The 18,023-nt window shown below is 34.2% G+C and overlaps 2 protein-coding genes across 2 annotated transcripts; both read left to right on the top strand.

Moving 5' to 3' along the window:
• Positions 1–620: 620 nt before the first annotated feature.
• LOC122084839 lies at positions 621–2,815 on the top strand. Its single transcript, XM_042653264.1, has 5 exons — positions 621–875; positions 951–1,435; positions 2,185–2,377; positions 2,488–2,664; positions 2,798–2,815. Exons 1-5 carry the CDS (start codon positions 621–623, stop codon positions 2,813–2,815), a joined length of 1,128 nt encoding a protein of 375 aa, XP_042509198.1.
• An 11,976-nt stretch (positions 2,816–14,791) lies between these two features.
• LOC122083782 lies at positions 14,792–17,709 on the top strand. The gene is made up of 3 exons (XM_042651674.1): positions 14,792–14,949; positions 15,157–15,245; positions 17,382–17,709. The coding sequence occupies exons 1-3, from the start codon at positions 14,911–14,913 to the stop codon at positions 17,527–17,529; spliced, it is 276 nt and encodes a 91-aa protein (XP_042507608.1). The 5' UTR covers positions 14,792–14,910; the 3' UTR covers positions 17,530–17,709.
• Positions 17,710–18,023: the final 314 nt, after the last annotated feature.

Below are 18,023 nucleotides of genomic sequence, written 5' to 3'. Positions count from 1 at the left end.
CTCTACTCTGGCCTTCCTTTAGCACTAGGACTTTACTATTGGCCTTTCTTTCTGAATTACGATTTCTGTAATATTATACCATTCAACAGTCCTCATAAAAAATATCATTTGACTAGGTTTTTAGGACAGTTAGATCTTTTCTTAGTTATTAATTTTCTCCTCTAGTTCATCTACTCTAAATTGTCTGATTTTAAATCTTATCTTATTATCTTCTATTTTGTTCATTAGTCCCTATCATTTTTCCTGTTATTTCTCTGGTTGGAGATCCACCTTGCAGGTCCCTTTTCCTGTAGAATATACTTAGAGGATTAAAAGACCAGAGTTACCATTATTGAGCCTTTTTTAAACTAATAAAATCTTCAGTGCTTAATGATATTGATATTTTGGAGCTGGAAGAGGGCTTTTATTATGATTAGAGTATTCTATTTTGATGAGAATGACGGAAAGATCAATTTGAAGTTCTTGAGCATGATGTAAATAAATACCAGAAAAGACATGTATTTCTTTTTTTAGGCTATAATGAGATGTGTTTCTAATTTTAGAGTAATGGCACCACTTCGAGAGCTAATAACGAGGCAGCAAAATGGACTCAAAGCGAACAAGATTATCTCTTGAAATTAATGGTTGAACAAGTGAAAGTTGGTAATAAGAGTTCTAACACTTTCAATAAAGGTGGGTGGAACAATATCAAGAAGGGGCTTGAGGAAAAAGCTAATCGGTCATTTACGATGGTTCAATTAAGGAATAAGATGAATAAAATGCGATTCGATTACAGCGCTTTCAAGAGACTACTGGATACTACAGGTTTTGGTTGGAATTCCGTGACGAGGACCTGTACAGTTGAAGATGAGAGTGTTTGGGATGTACACATCAAGGTATACTGTACTTTTATATGATTTTTTTAATATTCGGTGTAATTATATCTAATAGCTAGTTTGTAAATTTTTCAGGCAAATCGTGATTGGTCAAAGTTTAGGAGGAATGGGCTACCACATTGGCCTGAACTATGTATAATTTTTGGGGATTCATATGCTAGTGGGATAGGAGGATTCGGGAATGAATCTGATTTCAGGTTTGAAGAGGAATCGAGAGGTGTTGATGATGAGGTGGATGCAGATGTAGATGTAATTCCAACTACTCCATTGGCTAATACGTTGCCAACAAGTTATTATGAAAGCCAAGATCCAGGAACTGATCGTCCTAGAGTCAACAGAAGACTTGATAGGACACCTACAGGATATAGGAAGAAGAGTAGGACAACTGGTATTGAACGCGCCATACAGACCCTAGCCGAGTCAGTAGCAAACAAGAATACTTCAACCCCTAGCTCAACTCCAATGGGTCTCACTCCAAATACCACAGATTTCAGCACTTCTACTTGTGTTAGATTATTGGAAACTATGAATGATATCCCAAGAGAGTTGCATATTAAGACGTGCAAGAGGATATTGGTGGATCGGGAATGGAGAGAATTATTCATTACTCTCAATGATGAAACGAAACAATTGGCTTTTGATGTGTTAGATTGATGGATGATAATCTAACATTTTTTTTTAATATGGATGATTGTAATGAAATACATTTAAGACCTTTTGTAGTAGGATCGATATATTTTGTTAGGTACACTTGATGTAAAAGTGTAATATGGATATTTACACTTTATGCTACTTTTCTAAATATGCCAGTTAAATTTTACTATTATTGTAGCAATGATTCTGTTGGATGTCTTTTGTTTTAACTACTTATTACATCATCTGATAATTATGCATGTTGGATGATTATAGCTTTATAGATCTTTTGGAAAATTTGTATTAGGGGATAAACATTTGTATGATATTAACAAGTTTAAAATTTGTATGAATCAGTTATGACAAATGTCGATAATACTCCAATAATCTCCTCTATTGACGACGATGTAGAAGAATTGATTCTCGCAACATTGTTGATAGTACAATATCATTATTCCAGCGATTTATACACTAGATAACCACGCAGGGATAGTGCATTCACAGGGGTAGCATGGGTACATGAGGTGTTGCATGGGCATGCAAACCGCTGTTACGAAGAATTTGGCATGGAACGACATGTGTTTTTAAATTTATGCCTACTAATGAGACATCGTGGTTGGTTACAAGACAGTCGCAAAATTAGGGTAGATGAGCGATTGACAATGTTCATGTTCAGAATAACAGGTGTAGGTCCTACTAATAGAGCAGTTGAGGAGAGATTCCAACATTCAGGACAGACTGTCAGCTATTACTTTGGCAAAGTATTGCAAGGGGTGCTTAAGCTTTCTAAGGAGTATATCAAAGCCCCATCGTTTGATGAGATTCATATGGAAATAATTGCAAACAACAAATGGTGGCCATATTTTAAGGTAAATTGGCAATTTTCTTTCTAATAAGTTTACATTATTTTTTAACTTATGATCGTTTTTTATTTCACATAATAGTGCTTTTGGTTGGTTTTTTGTTTTATTTTAATTAGGATTGCATTGGTGCCATAGATGGTACACATGTTACTGCTATAGTTCCCAAGGGAAAACAGATCCCATATCGAGGACGGAAGGGGATAACAACCCAAAATGTGATGTGTGCCTGCTCGTTTGACATGAAATTCACTTTCGTATATGCGGGTTGGGAAGGCAGTGCAAATGATTGTCGTGTATTCAATAGAGCCCTAGAGGATCCTACTTTACGATTTCCTCATCCTCCCCAAGGTATATCAATTCCCAAATTATCATGTATGCAAATGATTATTGTGTATGCTTTTAATGTCTTGCTTTATCATATTGTAGGGAAGTATTACGTTGTAGACTCAGGATATGCGAGTAGGAATGGATACTTGACACCATTTAAAGGAGAGAGATATCATATATCAGATTATAATGGAGGAAGAAGACAACCCAGAAGTACTAAGGAATTGTTTAATTATATACATTCTTCTTTAAGGAATCATATTGAGCGTTGTTTTGGGATTTTAAAATCAAGATTCCCTATTTTAAAAAACATGCCTCAATTCTCACTTAGTTACCAAAGTTATATTGTGATAGCTTGTTGTGGACTTCATAACTATATTAAATCTGAACAAATAGCAGATGCACTTTTTCAACAATATGGGGAAGATGACTACTATGATCCTAATGAAGAGAGAGTCAGGGTAGTCAACGCTCATGGAGAATAAGAAGATGGTGATATTGCGAGTACTTCTACTACAATTCATCAGGGCAGTCAACGTGTACAAGGAAGACAGATGAATGAGCTAAGGATACAAATTGCAAATCGGATGGCAGTAGATAAGGGTTACCTCCTGATTTGATTGTTTATGTAATAAAATTTCAAGACACCTATTTGCAGCTATGATTTTTATTTTGTAATTCCTATAAACTTGAATAGTAGACTTTTGTTTTCTTATTAAGATAAATGTGGAAACTCTTTATGTTTATATTTTATTATTTCCTTTAAGTAATAGTATTTTAAAAGATAATTTCATAAACAAATTATTTCCTTATTTAAGTTAAATTTGACCATAATAGCATGTTTGTAATTATTGATTTCATTGTTCAAAAGTGAATTTTCATTATTGTACTCTCCAGGAATAGAAGTGTTTGTCAAACGCTGTTTCTGTTCTTTTCATGTTCTAAAGCCATTTCTGAAATAGTTTTACTAAACGCTGTTTCTGTTCCGCCAGAGTGTCTTCACAGCATGGAATTGAAAAAGAACAAAAGAACACTCTCCAGGAATAGAAGTGTTATCAAACGGCCTCTAACTGGTGGCACGATTCCCCTCCCACTTTTGACTTTGTGGGGATTTCTTTACATCGCTTTTATTAATAAATTATTTCTTTATAAAAAAGAAAAAAATGTGCAGCACATGTGATGTACGAATGCAACATGAAATGAGTCATAAAAATAAATGATAATAATAAATAAAAATATCCTAAAAAATATCCCATAAATAGTGGGTTGACTCATTCATTTTTTTCACCTCTCTCAAAATATTGAAAAAAAGCGCCTCAAAATCCCAGAAAGCTCTGGGTAAAAATCATGAAAATCCCAAACAATCAAAAATAAAAAATAAAAAATAAAAAAAATTACCACAAGCACTAGGAAGCCTTTGAAAGACATGGAACCCTTGGAAAAGTCCCTGAAACCCATGGAGACATGATTTTAAAAATCGGATTCGATCAAATCAGTATCGGTTCAACAATCCCAAATTACAAAACCATGTTGGGAGAATCTAGATTATCAAGAAATTGTGCAGAGAAATCCTAATAGTAGGAAATACTCGTAGAATTGGAAAACTGCAAGCCCCAAGTCAAGGTCTCCTTGACACCATTCTGGAGTCAATAGGAAGTCGTTAATTTATTTGTTTATTTTTCCATTTCATTGTTATTCTCTTACATTCTTTAAACCCTCACATTGAAGGGTAAATATTTTTAGGAAAAGTACGTGTGTGAACATGAGGTTTAGCTGTATCATAAATGTCCATTTACATTTGATTATTATTATTATTATTATTTTGAGATAGTGTTTTCTATTTGCTTTTTTTTTTTTTGGTAAAAAGTGTTTTCTATCTGCTAGAGGCCCCTATGTCTATATACAGGGGTGCGTGCCTCTAAGACAAGGCATGATGGTCATTGCATATTCCTGTGTTTATGGTGTTGGGGCCTCTCGTAGATAAAAAATATTTTGTCCTTTTTATTTTATTAAAATGCTTTCTTTCTTTTCAAAAAATATAAAAAAAAATAAAAAATAGAAAACCCATGTGTATAGACGTTGTCTACATCCCATGTTTAGGGAACCCTTTTACTTAATTTTATAAGTATACACAATTTAAGAGTTGAACGAAGGATTTAGTTATCGGTTTTGGTCTCAACTGATACTGATATAATATTGATCTGGGATTGGTTATATCGGTCTGGATTGGTCAATATTTTCCTCATTTTTCATAAAATTAGGATTTTTTTTAATGGTTTTACCCCTGATACTGATACAATATCCAATCCCAAATTGGCCAAATATTGGGATTGGTCTCAACCGATAACGATACAATACGGTGTTAGAAGTAAGTACCCAATGTTGAGAATTACATGACCGATATTATTGAGATGCACTCCTTGGTTGAAGCAATATGAACTGATGAAGAAGATCGACACCGCTTGTTTAAGTCAACAAACCAAACAGGTTGAGTCATATCAATATAGATACTCTCCTTAAGATCTGAAACGCCACCTACAATGGTACAATTGAGGATTCATGCGTTTCACCTCTAAGATAAAACAACCATTGATCTCTGTCTGATTGTAGATAGACTATGATCCTTTGGGAGAGTAAGGCTAGGCTCAATAGTTCAAAAGAATAAAACTAAACAATGATGGAGAAAACCAAAAAAACCTTTTTGAAGTAGGGATTATCTTACTATATATAGGAGAAGAAGGGTCACCTTCAATGGGTGTTCCAAAAAGTCATGTCTCTTCCATAATAAATGTCTGTTGACCATTTAGACATGATTTCCAATAGTCACACCTATTGGTCACTTAGGTGCCTATTAGGAAGAGACAAACCTCTCTAACATACACTTCGATGAAATAAAATAATATTTTGAATATTTAATTTTAAAATTATTAAAATATTCCAATAATCCCCCATAAGATTCGAAATATTCCATACAACTAGTAAAGCCCATACAAGTTTAAAAATCGAGAAATCTTGAATCAAACTATTGAGCGTATAAAACACAATAGAACACTTTGTTGCAAGTGTCTTCAAGACTTGAACCTACACTAGGTCTGATGAACTATGCTACAGAGCACGAGTGAAGTCAGACTTCATGAATCTTTCATCATCGTCGTAGCTGACTAGCCCACCAATCATATTCTATCGATCGACCTTAATTACAATCCCTTTATGAAATGGACATTTTCTTTTTCACTAAAAGCCGGCCTTGTCTCTTATCTTGGTTTTGTGGATGTTTAGAGAGTTTACCTATAAAACTTTCATCAGTAGGTGGCCTAACCCCCTACATCTACATTGGTCAGTCCATAGTATGCACCACAGTTAACACATCTCCACATTTCATGAGATTCGACTTGATTAAGAGTCTAAAACTCATCATTCTTTCATTGTGGTGGTACTACTTTCCCATCTAACTAGAATGAACAAATATTTTAGTAGTGTTAGACAGGTCATCTAGTGACTTCGTTTTTACCTTTTGAACCTAATTTAGGAATTTATCTCTTTACATAGGTTGGGTGTTCATCACATGACCTTTGACACAGGCCTTCTAGAGCTCATTCCTTTAGATGATATCACTTTAGTGATTTGAGACTGTATACAAATCATGGTCATTGTTTTTCTTGACTACATAAACATAGAGTTGATAACTCTATCTTACTAGCCACACCACATATATCCAAAACATATATATATATATATATATATATGCTTTTTATATTTTTTTAATTTGTTATTTAGATCCTTAGCCTTTTTGGCTTTATGATACGACCTTCATGCAAAGTCATAAACCAATACAATGATGGTGAAACCTATAACCAAGGTTTATTTTACCGATTCCATGAATCACTCCATCAACACATGTTTGTACATGCCACATTTGAACCAAGGTAATGTTCTAAACACATACATAACCAAATCTATGCACATCTACTAGATTCCATTTCCAAGTAGAGATTAATCATTCTACTTGTTTTATTTATCTCTTTAAAAGATATTTATTCTATAGATATATACATTTCATAATAACTCCCCCACATTTTTAGATTTATAACATCTATACATATAACCCAAACAATATGAGTATGCACTTTATGGGAAACACACACCACTATAGCATCATGTAACATAATAGTCAAGCACTACCAATTGCATGTTACAATTTCATGTTGTGGAGTTCAAAACCTCCACAATTTCATATTCACATACGAGAAACTCACTTTTCTCTAGTATGCAAACATATTATCTCATCCAAAAATATGGAATTGTGACTTCATTGTCAATCATACAACCACGACATATAATGAACCTATAAAATACTTTAAACATTGCATCATAGACATGTTGTCTTATCCATATATCAATATACGTATAAAATATGGAAAACCAAAACAACAATGATTGACTTAACTTGAGTCAAAATATGGGTTGTTAAGTATACTTGTAATTAACATGATGCAACACATTGATATAAAAAATAAATAAATTTCTCATTTGGTAACAAAACCTGTACATCATAATTATTTCAGTTTGAATTGAGTCACCATGTATCAATAATCAAAAGATCTAGGGACATGCTTAAATCCAATTTTCCAATTTTAATGATTCCATTTAGATACAAAAATCAATACCACTAGTAGAATAAGCACACATGACTTGTCCCATTTTCTGACCATAGTTTAAGAAACACAAAATTGATGCCAAAAATGGTCAAGGCTGATACCAACCCAATCTTGATCGGACAGAAGTAACCATGGAAAAAAAAAAAAATTCACCTACCATTTGTACCGATCATAGGCTTATGCTACCCACTTATTCCCAAAAATAAACATGGAACAATTACCCTATAGTTGGGCTGGTCAGAAAGATATTAATCAAAACATTTATGATTAATAAATCCCAACCAAATTAACCAATAGTGGAAAGCAATCAACAGAATCAAATAATTGAAACAAAAGTCCATTAACTTCCGACTTTTTAAAGTAGAGATCACAAATCCATAAGTCATGAATTAAGAGACTCAAGACAAAAGGCCACAAAAGCACCTAAACCTTTTGTTTTAATATGATGATCTACTAGTCATTTGTAAACACATGACAACAGTTTTAACGAAATGAAAGTCCAAGACCACCATCCTCTTTCAATTACTCCCTAGATCCGTAGTCTGAGGGAATGAACTCACACAATTTCTTGGAGACGCACTGAAGATTTGAAACAAATAAACACTTGATTAACATAACCACCACAATTCACAGCCTCTTAGCCTTAAATGGTCAAAGTTCAATCTTGAAAGAGACGTAAAAATCCCATGTAACACAACAAAATTGAAATTTGTATTACAGTGGCTAATCCATTTGCAGGTTTCTGACTTTTCTTTCTCCTTTCAATCTGAAATTAATTACCAGATTTCTATGTGATGGTGTAAACAAACAAGATCAACCATCGCAACCCTTCATTAGTTCAACCATTGGAAGGCTCATTTATCAACCAACTAAATTAATCAGTAAATAGGTTCAAAGCACCTAGTATATCTACCCTAATCCAAAAAGAAGGGCTAAAAGTTCTTTTTCTAATATGATATAACGTATTTGTGTATACGTGAATTTTCCTGAATTGTATCCACAAACTTGTTCGTCTGTCAGATTTTTCAGGGGTCTAGCTTTTAGTACTGCAATTTTCTTTTGAGATATAGAGTATCTCCAGAAGTCAAGATATCAAAGGTTTGGAGAATTCTTGGTGGTGCTTGAGGTTTTAGCAGGATGTCTGTCAAAAGCCAATTTTTTGGGATCTTTAAGTCATGCCAATTTAATAGCCTAGGTTCTAACTCTATTTCATAAACACGAGGTTCAAAGATCTCAACAAACTTTTATCAGCTGGTTGTAACTTTGTATAAGTCATGTTAGTAAGTTCATGAAGACATTTCCATGAGACTGCAAGGTTATGACTATCGGATCTCATGTCTAAATTTTGGGTTTTGATCTTTAGAACTACTGAATCACAAACTGCAGGGTTTGTGATAGAGACAAAATAGTTTGGTTTGATTTTGAACCAAATATGGCCATGTACCATATTAGATTCCATTCCTCCTATAAGGGCTTTTATAGGGTTTTTTATAAATCTTTTATCAAAAATGACAGCAATAATTGGTACGTCCATTCCTTGCCTAAACAAAGATGTAATTTCAATTTGTATTAAACCTATATGAATATATCGCAGTTGAGGGCGTTTCTTCTGCAATCTTCTAATTTGATTAATGTTAAAAATAAAAAATTCTAATATAATTCGTCTACAGAGTCCCCATTCGATAGTGTGCATATCCCATGAGTCAGTGGAAGGATAAAAAAGAACTCGAAGATAATTTTCATGAAAAAACAAGTCTTTTAGATATTTTTGTAATATTTGAGAAAAATGAAAAATATTATCTTCGAAAATTTTTCTTTTGATAAACTTAAAGCATTCCTTGGGTAGTACATGCCTTGCTTTTTCATAAAGACAAATTCTTTTGATTTTGTGAAAAATGAGTTTTTCATGAAAATCAATAAGAAATTCGGAGAGCTTGAGAAAATTGTTTATTTTTTCATATTCAATATCATCGTCAAAATTTGTTTGGGTAATGATTTTGAAGATCAATTCTTGAAAACGTTTTTAGTTTGCAAAATGTTGGGCAAGGGTTGTGGAAAGAGTATGCAAATCTTGTCTGAAGGTTTTTTTCTTATTGCCACAGTGTGATTTTCATACTTGATTAATCATGTAATAGACATCGTTGGGGAGTCCTTGATATTTATGAAATTCAATGAATTTGAATTCAAAGGCTTCTGTAGGCTCTTGCTGTAAGAGATTTCGAAGTCAGATATCATTTTGTATCTAAGTCACTTGTAGGTAAGTGAGAGGGGTCTCATATGGGTTTTGTGCCCACTAAATTTGAGAATAAGGTGTTTGAGATAATGGAGCTTGTGTCCATTAAATCTGAGATAGTGGAGTCCGTTGAGATATTCCTGGTGTAGGAGAATATTTAAATGGTTTGCTTGTGGTAAGTGAAGCTTATGATAAATCAATCTTATTAGTAGGTCATGTATATAACGTTGAAGATTTTTTCCCAAAAGGCTTTTGTGCCAATGGTTTGCTAGAAGACTCCTTTGCAATAGGTTTGCTTGAGGACTATTTTGTTTTGCCTTTTCCTTTGATGGTTATCCATCCATCATTGTTTTGTTGTTTATCTATTGTCGACTGAGATAATCTACAAGAAAATTTCTTGAACTGTTAATATATTCTATGTCAAATCTATATTGACTAATTTCATTATACCAATTACTTCTTCGGTCATTTTCTTCGTGTTTTTTGGATTTCAAAAAATCGCGAACTGCCTGATTATCAATCCGTATTAAAAACTGTTTTTCTAGCATAAGAAAAATTTTGAATTTTTGTAAAGTACTTTATGTTATTCTAATTTGCAAAGTATGCTTGTTTAGCGGTTCTTTGTGTAAGTCTCTTTAAAACGTTCTGTTAATCTTGTTTAAAAAGAAAAAAAAAGAAAAAAAATCAGAAAACCAGTGTATTGCCTCAACCAAGAACGATCAGAACCAATGTAATGGTTCAACCAAGAATCACTTATCAAATGCATGGAAACAAGTAATCAGTAAAATCTAAAGGTAGAGTACCATATAAAACACGTGGTGATCCCCCCTTCTGCCATTATCTAGCAATAATTAGGGGTCAAATCAAACTTTTTTCTTAATAAAAGTCAAGCATCCATACACATATGTACCCATTAGAAATTTCAATGCCGATAACCTTAATCACATTTTTGTCAAAGCCAATTGCATGGCATGAGAGCACAACAACAGGTCAAGAGAACTTCACCGTTCCCATCTGCAGTCACAATTTCAAACTACAACTAAAATGCGCTACTTACGTACTGAATTTCTAATAAGAAAAACACTCATTTATCTAAGTGTAGCATGCCGATTCAGTCAATCTCATACCCAATAGTATTATTCAGATTATTCTTTATAATTCAAATCAGTCATGCCTAATAACTCAAATCAGATTTTTAGTTTTCAAACCTTAAGATTGTTAGAAATAAGTACCCGATGTTGAAAATTACATGACAGATATTATTGAAATGCACTCCTTGGTTGAAGCAATATGAACTGATAAAATAGATCAGCACCGATTGTTTAAGTCAACGAACCAAACAGGTTGAGTCGTATCAAAATAGATACTCTCCTTAAAGTCTGAAACGCCCCCTACAATGGTACAATTGGGCATTCATGCATTTTACCTTCAAGATAAAACAACCACTGATCTCTGTCTGATTGTACCCAGACTGTGATCCTTTGGGAGAGAAAGGCTAGACCCCAATAGTTCAAAAGAATAAAATCAAATAATGATGGAGAAAACCAAAAAAACCTTTTTTAAGTAGGGATTGTCTTACTATATATAGGAGAAGAAGGGTCACCTTAAATGGGTGCTCCCAAAAGCCATGTCTCTTCCATAATACATGTCTGTTGACCATTCAGACATGATTTCCAATAGTCGCACTTATTGGTCACTTAGGTGCCTATTAGGAAGAGACAAACCTCTCCGACACACACTTTGATGAAATAAAATAATATTTTGAATATTTAATTTTAAAATTATTAAAATATTCCAACATACGATCAAAATAGCCGATCTAATATCGATACTAAAACCATGAATTGAACTGTTTTTATTTACACCACATCACCCTAATTTCCACCACGTTGTTAAGGATCAAATTGTATTATTTCCAAATTCCACCACGCTATTAAGATCCATCAACCCATTTTTTCATCTCCACCTTAAGAAATGAACTGCCTTTATTCTCACCAGACACTTAAAAGATCCAAATGCTTTACTTTTCCCTATAGGTTGTAAAGGATCAACCAACTATTCTTTATTACTATTTTTTTTTTCAAAATATAACCACCATCGATCGTTCTTTGTTTTTTTGGTGAAACACCATCGTTCTTTGCAAGACAACTGGGTATATCAGATTGATTATAGCAATGGCATATCCACTTCTGATCGGGTTAAGATCCAATGTGTGAATTATGTTGTACTACTCCAAGTCATTTCTAGAGCCTTTAAAGCTTGGAGATCGGAGGGGAAGTGGCATGAGCCTCCATGCAATGAGGCCCTTGAGGCTTACAACTCTTCTGTCACCTCTTCATAAGATATTTTCAAACCTTTGCCTCAAGAAGTTAGTGTGGAACATGATGAAGATTTTCCATTCCTCAACATTAATGAATGGCAATTTTCCTCTTTTTCTTGCATCAATGAACCTCCTTCTTCAGCAAGGCTTTAGCATGACACTTAGGAATCTTTGAAGCACCCTTAATATATGATGATTTGGATAACAATGTCATCTATATTGGTCAGAGTCACTCCATAAGATTTTCCGCTACCTTTGTTTTAAGGAATGAAAAACTTAATTTATGGCTGTCTAGTTTGCCCTTTAATTATTTTTTTTCCTCCTTTGCCTTACCTAAGGCTTTGTGGTTCCTCTTAGCTTCTTGTTAATTTGGCTTGTCCCAAGCTTTTTGTCTCTTCTCCTTTGTTTTTTAATGAGTTGTTTTATTAGCCTAAAAAAAAAAAAAAATCCAAAATTCATATATTATTATTTCTAATTACTCCCATTTTTTTCTTCTACTAATATTGTCATTATTATCTAATTATATCGCCCAGGATATGCCATCCATTTGGCTCATTTCAAATTTTTATGGATTTTTTCTAATATCTTGCATCCCTAAATTAATATTTCATTTCTGCATGTATTAAATCTATTCATGCCATTGTGATACACATTTTGTTTATGTGATAGATCAAAGTTTCTTACTACCTTCTTATGGCAAACATTGATATAGAACTTCAAGAGATATGGTTCGCAAAGGTTCCTAAGTTGTATTCAACAGAAAATCCACGAATTGCTATATTAAATAATCTTAAAATATTTCAGCCTCCTCCAACATAATAGAGACCCCCGGTATATGATAATTAGGCTCTGATCCATTTCTTTATTGAAAACGAAAACCTAGAGATTTGCTACTTGCACCCTACCATAAATATCTGACCATTAGATACCAACAGTCATCTTCTAGCGTAATATTACAGATCATATATTACTGGGTTTTCATAAATTTCACTTGATAGTGAAGTGGCCCAAATTGTAGATGATCACAAACATAAATTTATATGATAGCTTAGGGTTTCATATTGCCTTCTTTCTTGGTTGAATTTCTAACCCTCTACTTTGATGTAGGTGTGTTAAATTTAGAAAGATCATCCCCCCCCCCCCCCCTTTTTTTTTTCTATTTCCTTTCAATTTTAAGTCATGTTTCTTGGAGAATATATTGTTATGTAGGCTATGTTTGGTAACTACGAAAAGAAAAGAAAAAATTAAATTTTTTTTTTCTTTTTGAATTTGAGGAGAGTAATAAACATAGAGATGTAAACGGTTCGAATTTGGCTCGGATAGGATAATTTCGTTTTCGAATCTGTTTAAAAATTTTATATCCATATTAGAACTGTTTATCCGTTCGGAGATGAAAATTACTATCAATTCTGAATTCAATCACTAATCGGATAATCCGGTTATTGTTCGACTCGAATGAGTACTATACATTATATGATGTACCCATGCTTCCGTTACATACCTAACATCTCTGCTGATGCTCCCAGTAGATCTTCCAAATCGAAGTTATTGTTTCCACCATTGAAAATACCAACTTGTTCCTCTTTGATTTGGCTGACCAACTTGAGTCATTGTCTTTCGAAGATGTTCCAGTCTTTGTGACTACCGATCGAGTCCCCAGCTTTGGACGCTTCTTGACCTGCCTTCGATGTCGTCGCCGCACCCTCTCTTCAAGAGATCGATTAGGTCTCTGCTCATGTTTCTTTTCCGTTTTTTAAGTTTTATTTATTTATTTTTTTGGTAAAGTTTTTTAAGCTTCTTAATGACGTGTTTAGATAATAGATTTGGTTTTTAGCATTTCAAATTTTTGGAACATGGATAATTAGTTACATTTTCTTAATAGAAAAGAGAGAGAGAGAGAGAGAGAGAGAGAGAGAGAGAGAGAGAGAGAGAGAGAGAGAGAGAGAGAGAAATTTAAACGGTTAGACGGACCTGGATATTGTATTACCATTGAATAACTAAACGAATCGGATAATAATCAGTCAAAAAATAGGATTATTATATTCGTATCCGATGAGTTATAGGGTGGATTCGAATAGTTTTCGGACAAAGATTTTTTGAATATGGATTCTCCTAAACGAATACGAACACGGATCAAATACAAATTTCCGACTATCCATTTACATCCCTAATTATAAACACATAAAAATCATTGTGTAATCATTACTTTTTTATCATTTTTTTAATCTTTTGTACTATTTTCTTTCTTTTTCTAGTTGCCAAACACGGCTTTAATTAAGTTTTTTGAGTGAATGTTGTTTCCGGAAATGGTGAAACAAGTGGGAGTTGTTTCGTCAAATCCATTTCTTGAACCAGAAATAGATATAAATTTCTATTTTTGTTTCTGTAACTAAGTGAAATGAAACAATTTGGTCAAACAATTTTCGTTCTGTTCTGTCGTTTCTTGACACAGAAATAGCAGAAACGCATTTCTTAAAACGTTATCAAATGGGCCCTTAATGGTACTTCTAGATTCATCTCATTTGAATCTTTAGATTCATTCGATAATCCCAAAGGATAGTTAAGTTGACAAAGATCAATTTCTCACAATAAAGAAGTCAAGAGTTCAAGTGGGGCCTACCTATCAAAAAAAAAAAAAAATCATTGAATAAATTTGAACTTTCCTTGGTCCCAACGAGTCTAAAAGGAAACAAGAATACTTACCATTTACCAAGGATGGCCCAAGATGTCCGTTCCTCCTCGATACCAGTGGAACAACGTGTATATATGAATCTTTTGCGGTAAAACGGATATTCCGCTCGCGAAAGTAACTCCAGTACTCCACTTCCACGCGTACGTAGGAACCAAGCTACCTTTCAGAGAACCTTCTTCCCAGCTCAAGGGGCGTTTTTAAATATGTATAAAATGGCAAGCCACGGCTCAGGGTTAAGACAGGTTCTGCAGTCTCCTTGTCGACCTTTGCGAGGCTGTGTTCAGAACTACCTTAGCATTCCGTTCCCCAATGGCTTCCTCCAGTGTTAATCGTTGGATAAGGCCTGAGGTCTGTGTCTTTCTTCTCTTTGTTCTTCATTCTGTTTCTTGATTTGGTGGTTATGAATTTTGGTTTATGTAATCTCAGAGCTTTACACAGATCTCTTCAGGAAGGAACCCCAAATGGTTTCTCTTTTGAGTTCTTAATCTTAGATCTATTGATCTCTGTGGATTCTCATTTGTTCTTTAGTTGATTTTTGTGTGTGGAATTGTGAAGGTCTACCCGTTGTTCGCGGCGGTTGGGGTTGCCGTGGGAATCTGTGGAATGCAATTGTTCCGGAACATCTACACTAACCCTGAAGTCAGGTATCTCTTTCTGAGGCCTATCCCTCTTATTTTGGGTTAGTCTTTTGTTTTCTCTTTGAGTTCTGGTGAACGCATATATGGGGGGTGAGTATTTAGCAGAGGTTCCATTGGGGATGGATGGATTAGGACATCAGGTAGATTCATTAATACATGCCCTTTGGTCTATATGATCTTACTTTTCGATAAAATTTTGAATAAATTTGTAGATATATATCACTGCACAAGTTGGTTGGATCTATGGCATCTTCTAGTATGAAATCTTTGATCATCATCCATGACTAAACTTTATCTTTTGCCTTTGATATTTGAGAAGCTTGTGCTTTATGGTTTTCACAAGCAATTGGCTCTCGCCCATTTATTATGATCATAGTTATTTTGGCTCTGGCTGGTTGCAAGGGAAATAAGAAGGGAAGTGAAATTATATCAGAACTAGAATGAAAACTTTTGTAATTATCACTTAACATGATTGTTTACTTAACTCCAAAACATTCTAAATCTGGTCTTCTGAGAGAAAGGTGCATCATCCCTCTAGTGTATGGGGAATCTCCCACGTTACACCAATGGCGGTGCGAGAAACATTTTCATCCACATGGGGCCTGCATGGTCAGAAGAGGAGAGTGAAAATAATAAATTAAATCGATGTGAGAGGGCATAGCTGTATGGGAAACTTTTTCCCATAATTTCTACTATATTTTGCAATCAAATTCTTTAGATTGCTAAAATGGGAACTTTTGCAGTCCATTTTAAAAGTTCAATAACCATATGGGGAAAAAATCCCATGCTAACAGTTTATGGATGCTTTCCCATGTCCTCTCACATATTGACCATGTGGTTTCTACACTGATACATTCTCTCTCCTTTTTGACCATGTGGCCCCCTATTGGATGAAACCGTTTCCCGTGGCGTCATTGGTGTGGCGTGGGAGATTCCCTCCACACCGTCGGTTGGGAAACCCTCTCCTTTACCATATTTAGGAGGAATAAGGTAGTTAAACAGTCATGATTGTAAAAGTTTTCATTTTTTTAAACTGATTTCATTTTCTGTATGTGCCAAATGGAGCCTTGAAGAAATTGTGAACTCACCCCATTTTCAAATCCTTTCTTTTACAATATTTTTTCCTGAGTTGGTAGGGGAAGGCTTGCCTAGAGTTGCCTTATTAGAAGTATAGACTGTCTAAATGACACCTCCATGGGTGTATTTAGAACTTGACACCTTCTTTTGATTGCTCTTTCTTATTCCCACAAGTTTTTCAAGTCAAGGGTACAAAAGGGGGTTTTCAAAATAAATTTAAAAGTGACTTATCATTTTGTCATTGCGATTCATGTACATGTCAAATGATAAGAATTGCCCTCATTATCAGGAAAAAAAAAAGGTGTTATACTAAAAGAACATAAATGTTAAGGTTACAAGTTATTGGGGTGTCATAAGAAAATCTTGTTAAGTACTTTTTTCTTCAATTTATTTTATGATTTTTATATTTTCGAATTTGTTTGCTTCTTGATGTATGAATCATGGGTTTTAATTCAATCTGCGACCAGTTTAAACAAACTAGCAAATGGGAACAATGATGCTGCAAAATTGAGGTTATTGATATTTTATTTAAATTGAGTCATATGCAGTTTGTTCCTGTCTCTGTATTTTTAAATGTTTGGATACAGCAGCTACAGTATTAGTATACCCACCATTGTCCTTGTTTCATTGACATTTTGAGAGTAGATTTTAAAATTCATAAGCAACACATGAGATTGAAGAAGGTAGGACTATGATACTCTTCCAATACTAGCTCTGGCTGCATTTGTTACTTCATGTGGTCCAATTTGCAACTTCCACAACTGCTGGCAAAACTCATGCAGATTACCTGAATGTTGTACATTAGTTTCAATTTGTATTTTCTGCCCATTCTGCACCTTTTGCCAGTTTTGTTGTGAACATCAGTAACAGATAGGTGGTGCCATGGTGTTCTGGATGAAAAAAATTGATGTTGCTGTACTTATTCTCCTTTTCCTGTTTAGAAATCTAGTGATGGATTGGGATGCATCCGTCTCATGAAAGTTTCCATATCGACTTACATACTCTTCCCCTTTTCCTTCTGGTTTTTTTCCATCTCATTTCTTTTTTATTCTCTTTCTACACCAGGGTCAGCAAACAAAATAGAGCTGCTGGAGTGTTGGACAATCATGCAGAGGGAGAAGTATACGCTGAACACAGTTTGAGAAAGTTCGTTCGCAACAAGACCCCACAAATAATGCCTTCAATTAACGATTTCTTCAGCAACCCTAAATGAATCCAGCCAACATTGATATGTAATTCTTAAGTCTTCCCTATTTTTTCAGGGTAGAACTATTTTTTTAATTTCCATTCTCATTACATTTTGACTGGAGCTTGTTTTGAGTTTTGAACCTCGACAATGTGATTGAATCCATGTTTGAGTTGTGAAGGTATAATAACATGAATTTGTTTGATATACACATTCTTTAATTTCTTTCCAGACACAGGATAATCCCCCTTTTTGTTGTTTTATTTGGGTTGAATACTGGGAACTTTATTGATGAGGGTGGACCTAAGGGTAACAGTAAGGTTGTTCCATTGCGACTAAGAAGTAGAAGTAAAACTGCGTAGACTCTCCCCAGGCAGCAAGAATTGACCAATTCTTTTTATATTTGATTTTGATTCCTTGAATGATGGCCTGGCTTACACTTTACAGTCAGCCTGTCTGATTCGTAGACCTCATAAGAAGAAATAAGATTAAACTTGACAACTGAGAGGAGAGTTAATGGA

The sequence above is a fragment of the Macadamia integrifolia genome, chromosome 7 (assembly GCF_013358625.1).
Source record: "Macadamia integrifolia cultivar HAES 741 chromosome 7, SCU_Mint_v3, whole genome shotgun sequence".
In the NCBI taxonomy this organism is placed as follows: Eukaryota; Viridiplantae; Streptophyta; class Magnoliopsida; order Proteales; family Proteaceae; genus Macadamia; species Macadamia integrifolia.
Note: the sequence above shows the minus strand (reverse complement) of the source record. Positions and strands in the feature narration are given on the sequence as shown.

Bases quoted from the DNA above. Each gene is read 5' to 3' on its own strand.
- LOC122084839 (XM_042653264.1), top strand. From the start codon at position 621: ATGGTTGAACAAGTGAAAGTTGGTAATAAGAGTTCTAACACTTTCAAT. The intron at 876-950 runs GTATACTGTACT...TAAATTTTTCAG, and splicing joins TTTGGGATGTACACATCAAG to GCAAATCGTGATTGGTCAAA. The intron at 2,378-2,487 runs GTAAATTGGCAA...TATTTTAATTAG, and splicing joins AATGGTGGCCATATTTTAAG to GATTGCATTGGTGCCATAGA.
- LOC122083782 (XM_042651674.1), top strand. From the start codon at position 14,911: ATGGCTTCCTCCAGTGTTAATCGTTGGATAAGGCCTGAG. The intron at 14,950-15,156 runs GTCTGTGTCTTT...GGAATTGTGAAG, and splicing joins ATCGTTGGATAAGGCCTGAG to GTCTACCCGTTGTTCGCGGC. The intron at 15,246-17,381 runs GTATCTCTTTCT...TTTCTACACCAG, and splicing joins TACACTAACCCTGAAGTCAG to GGTCAGCAAACAAAATAGAG.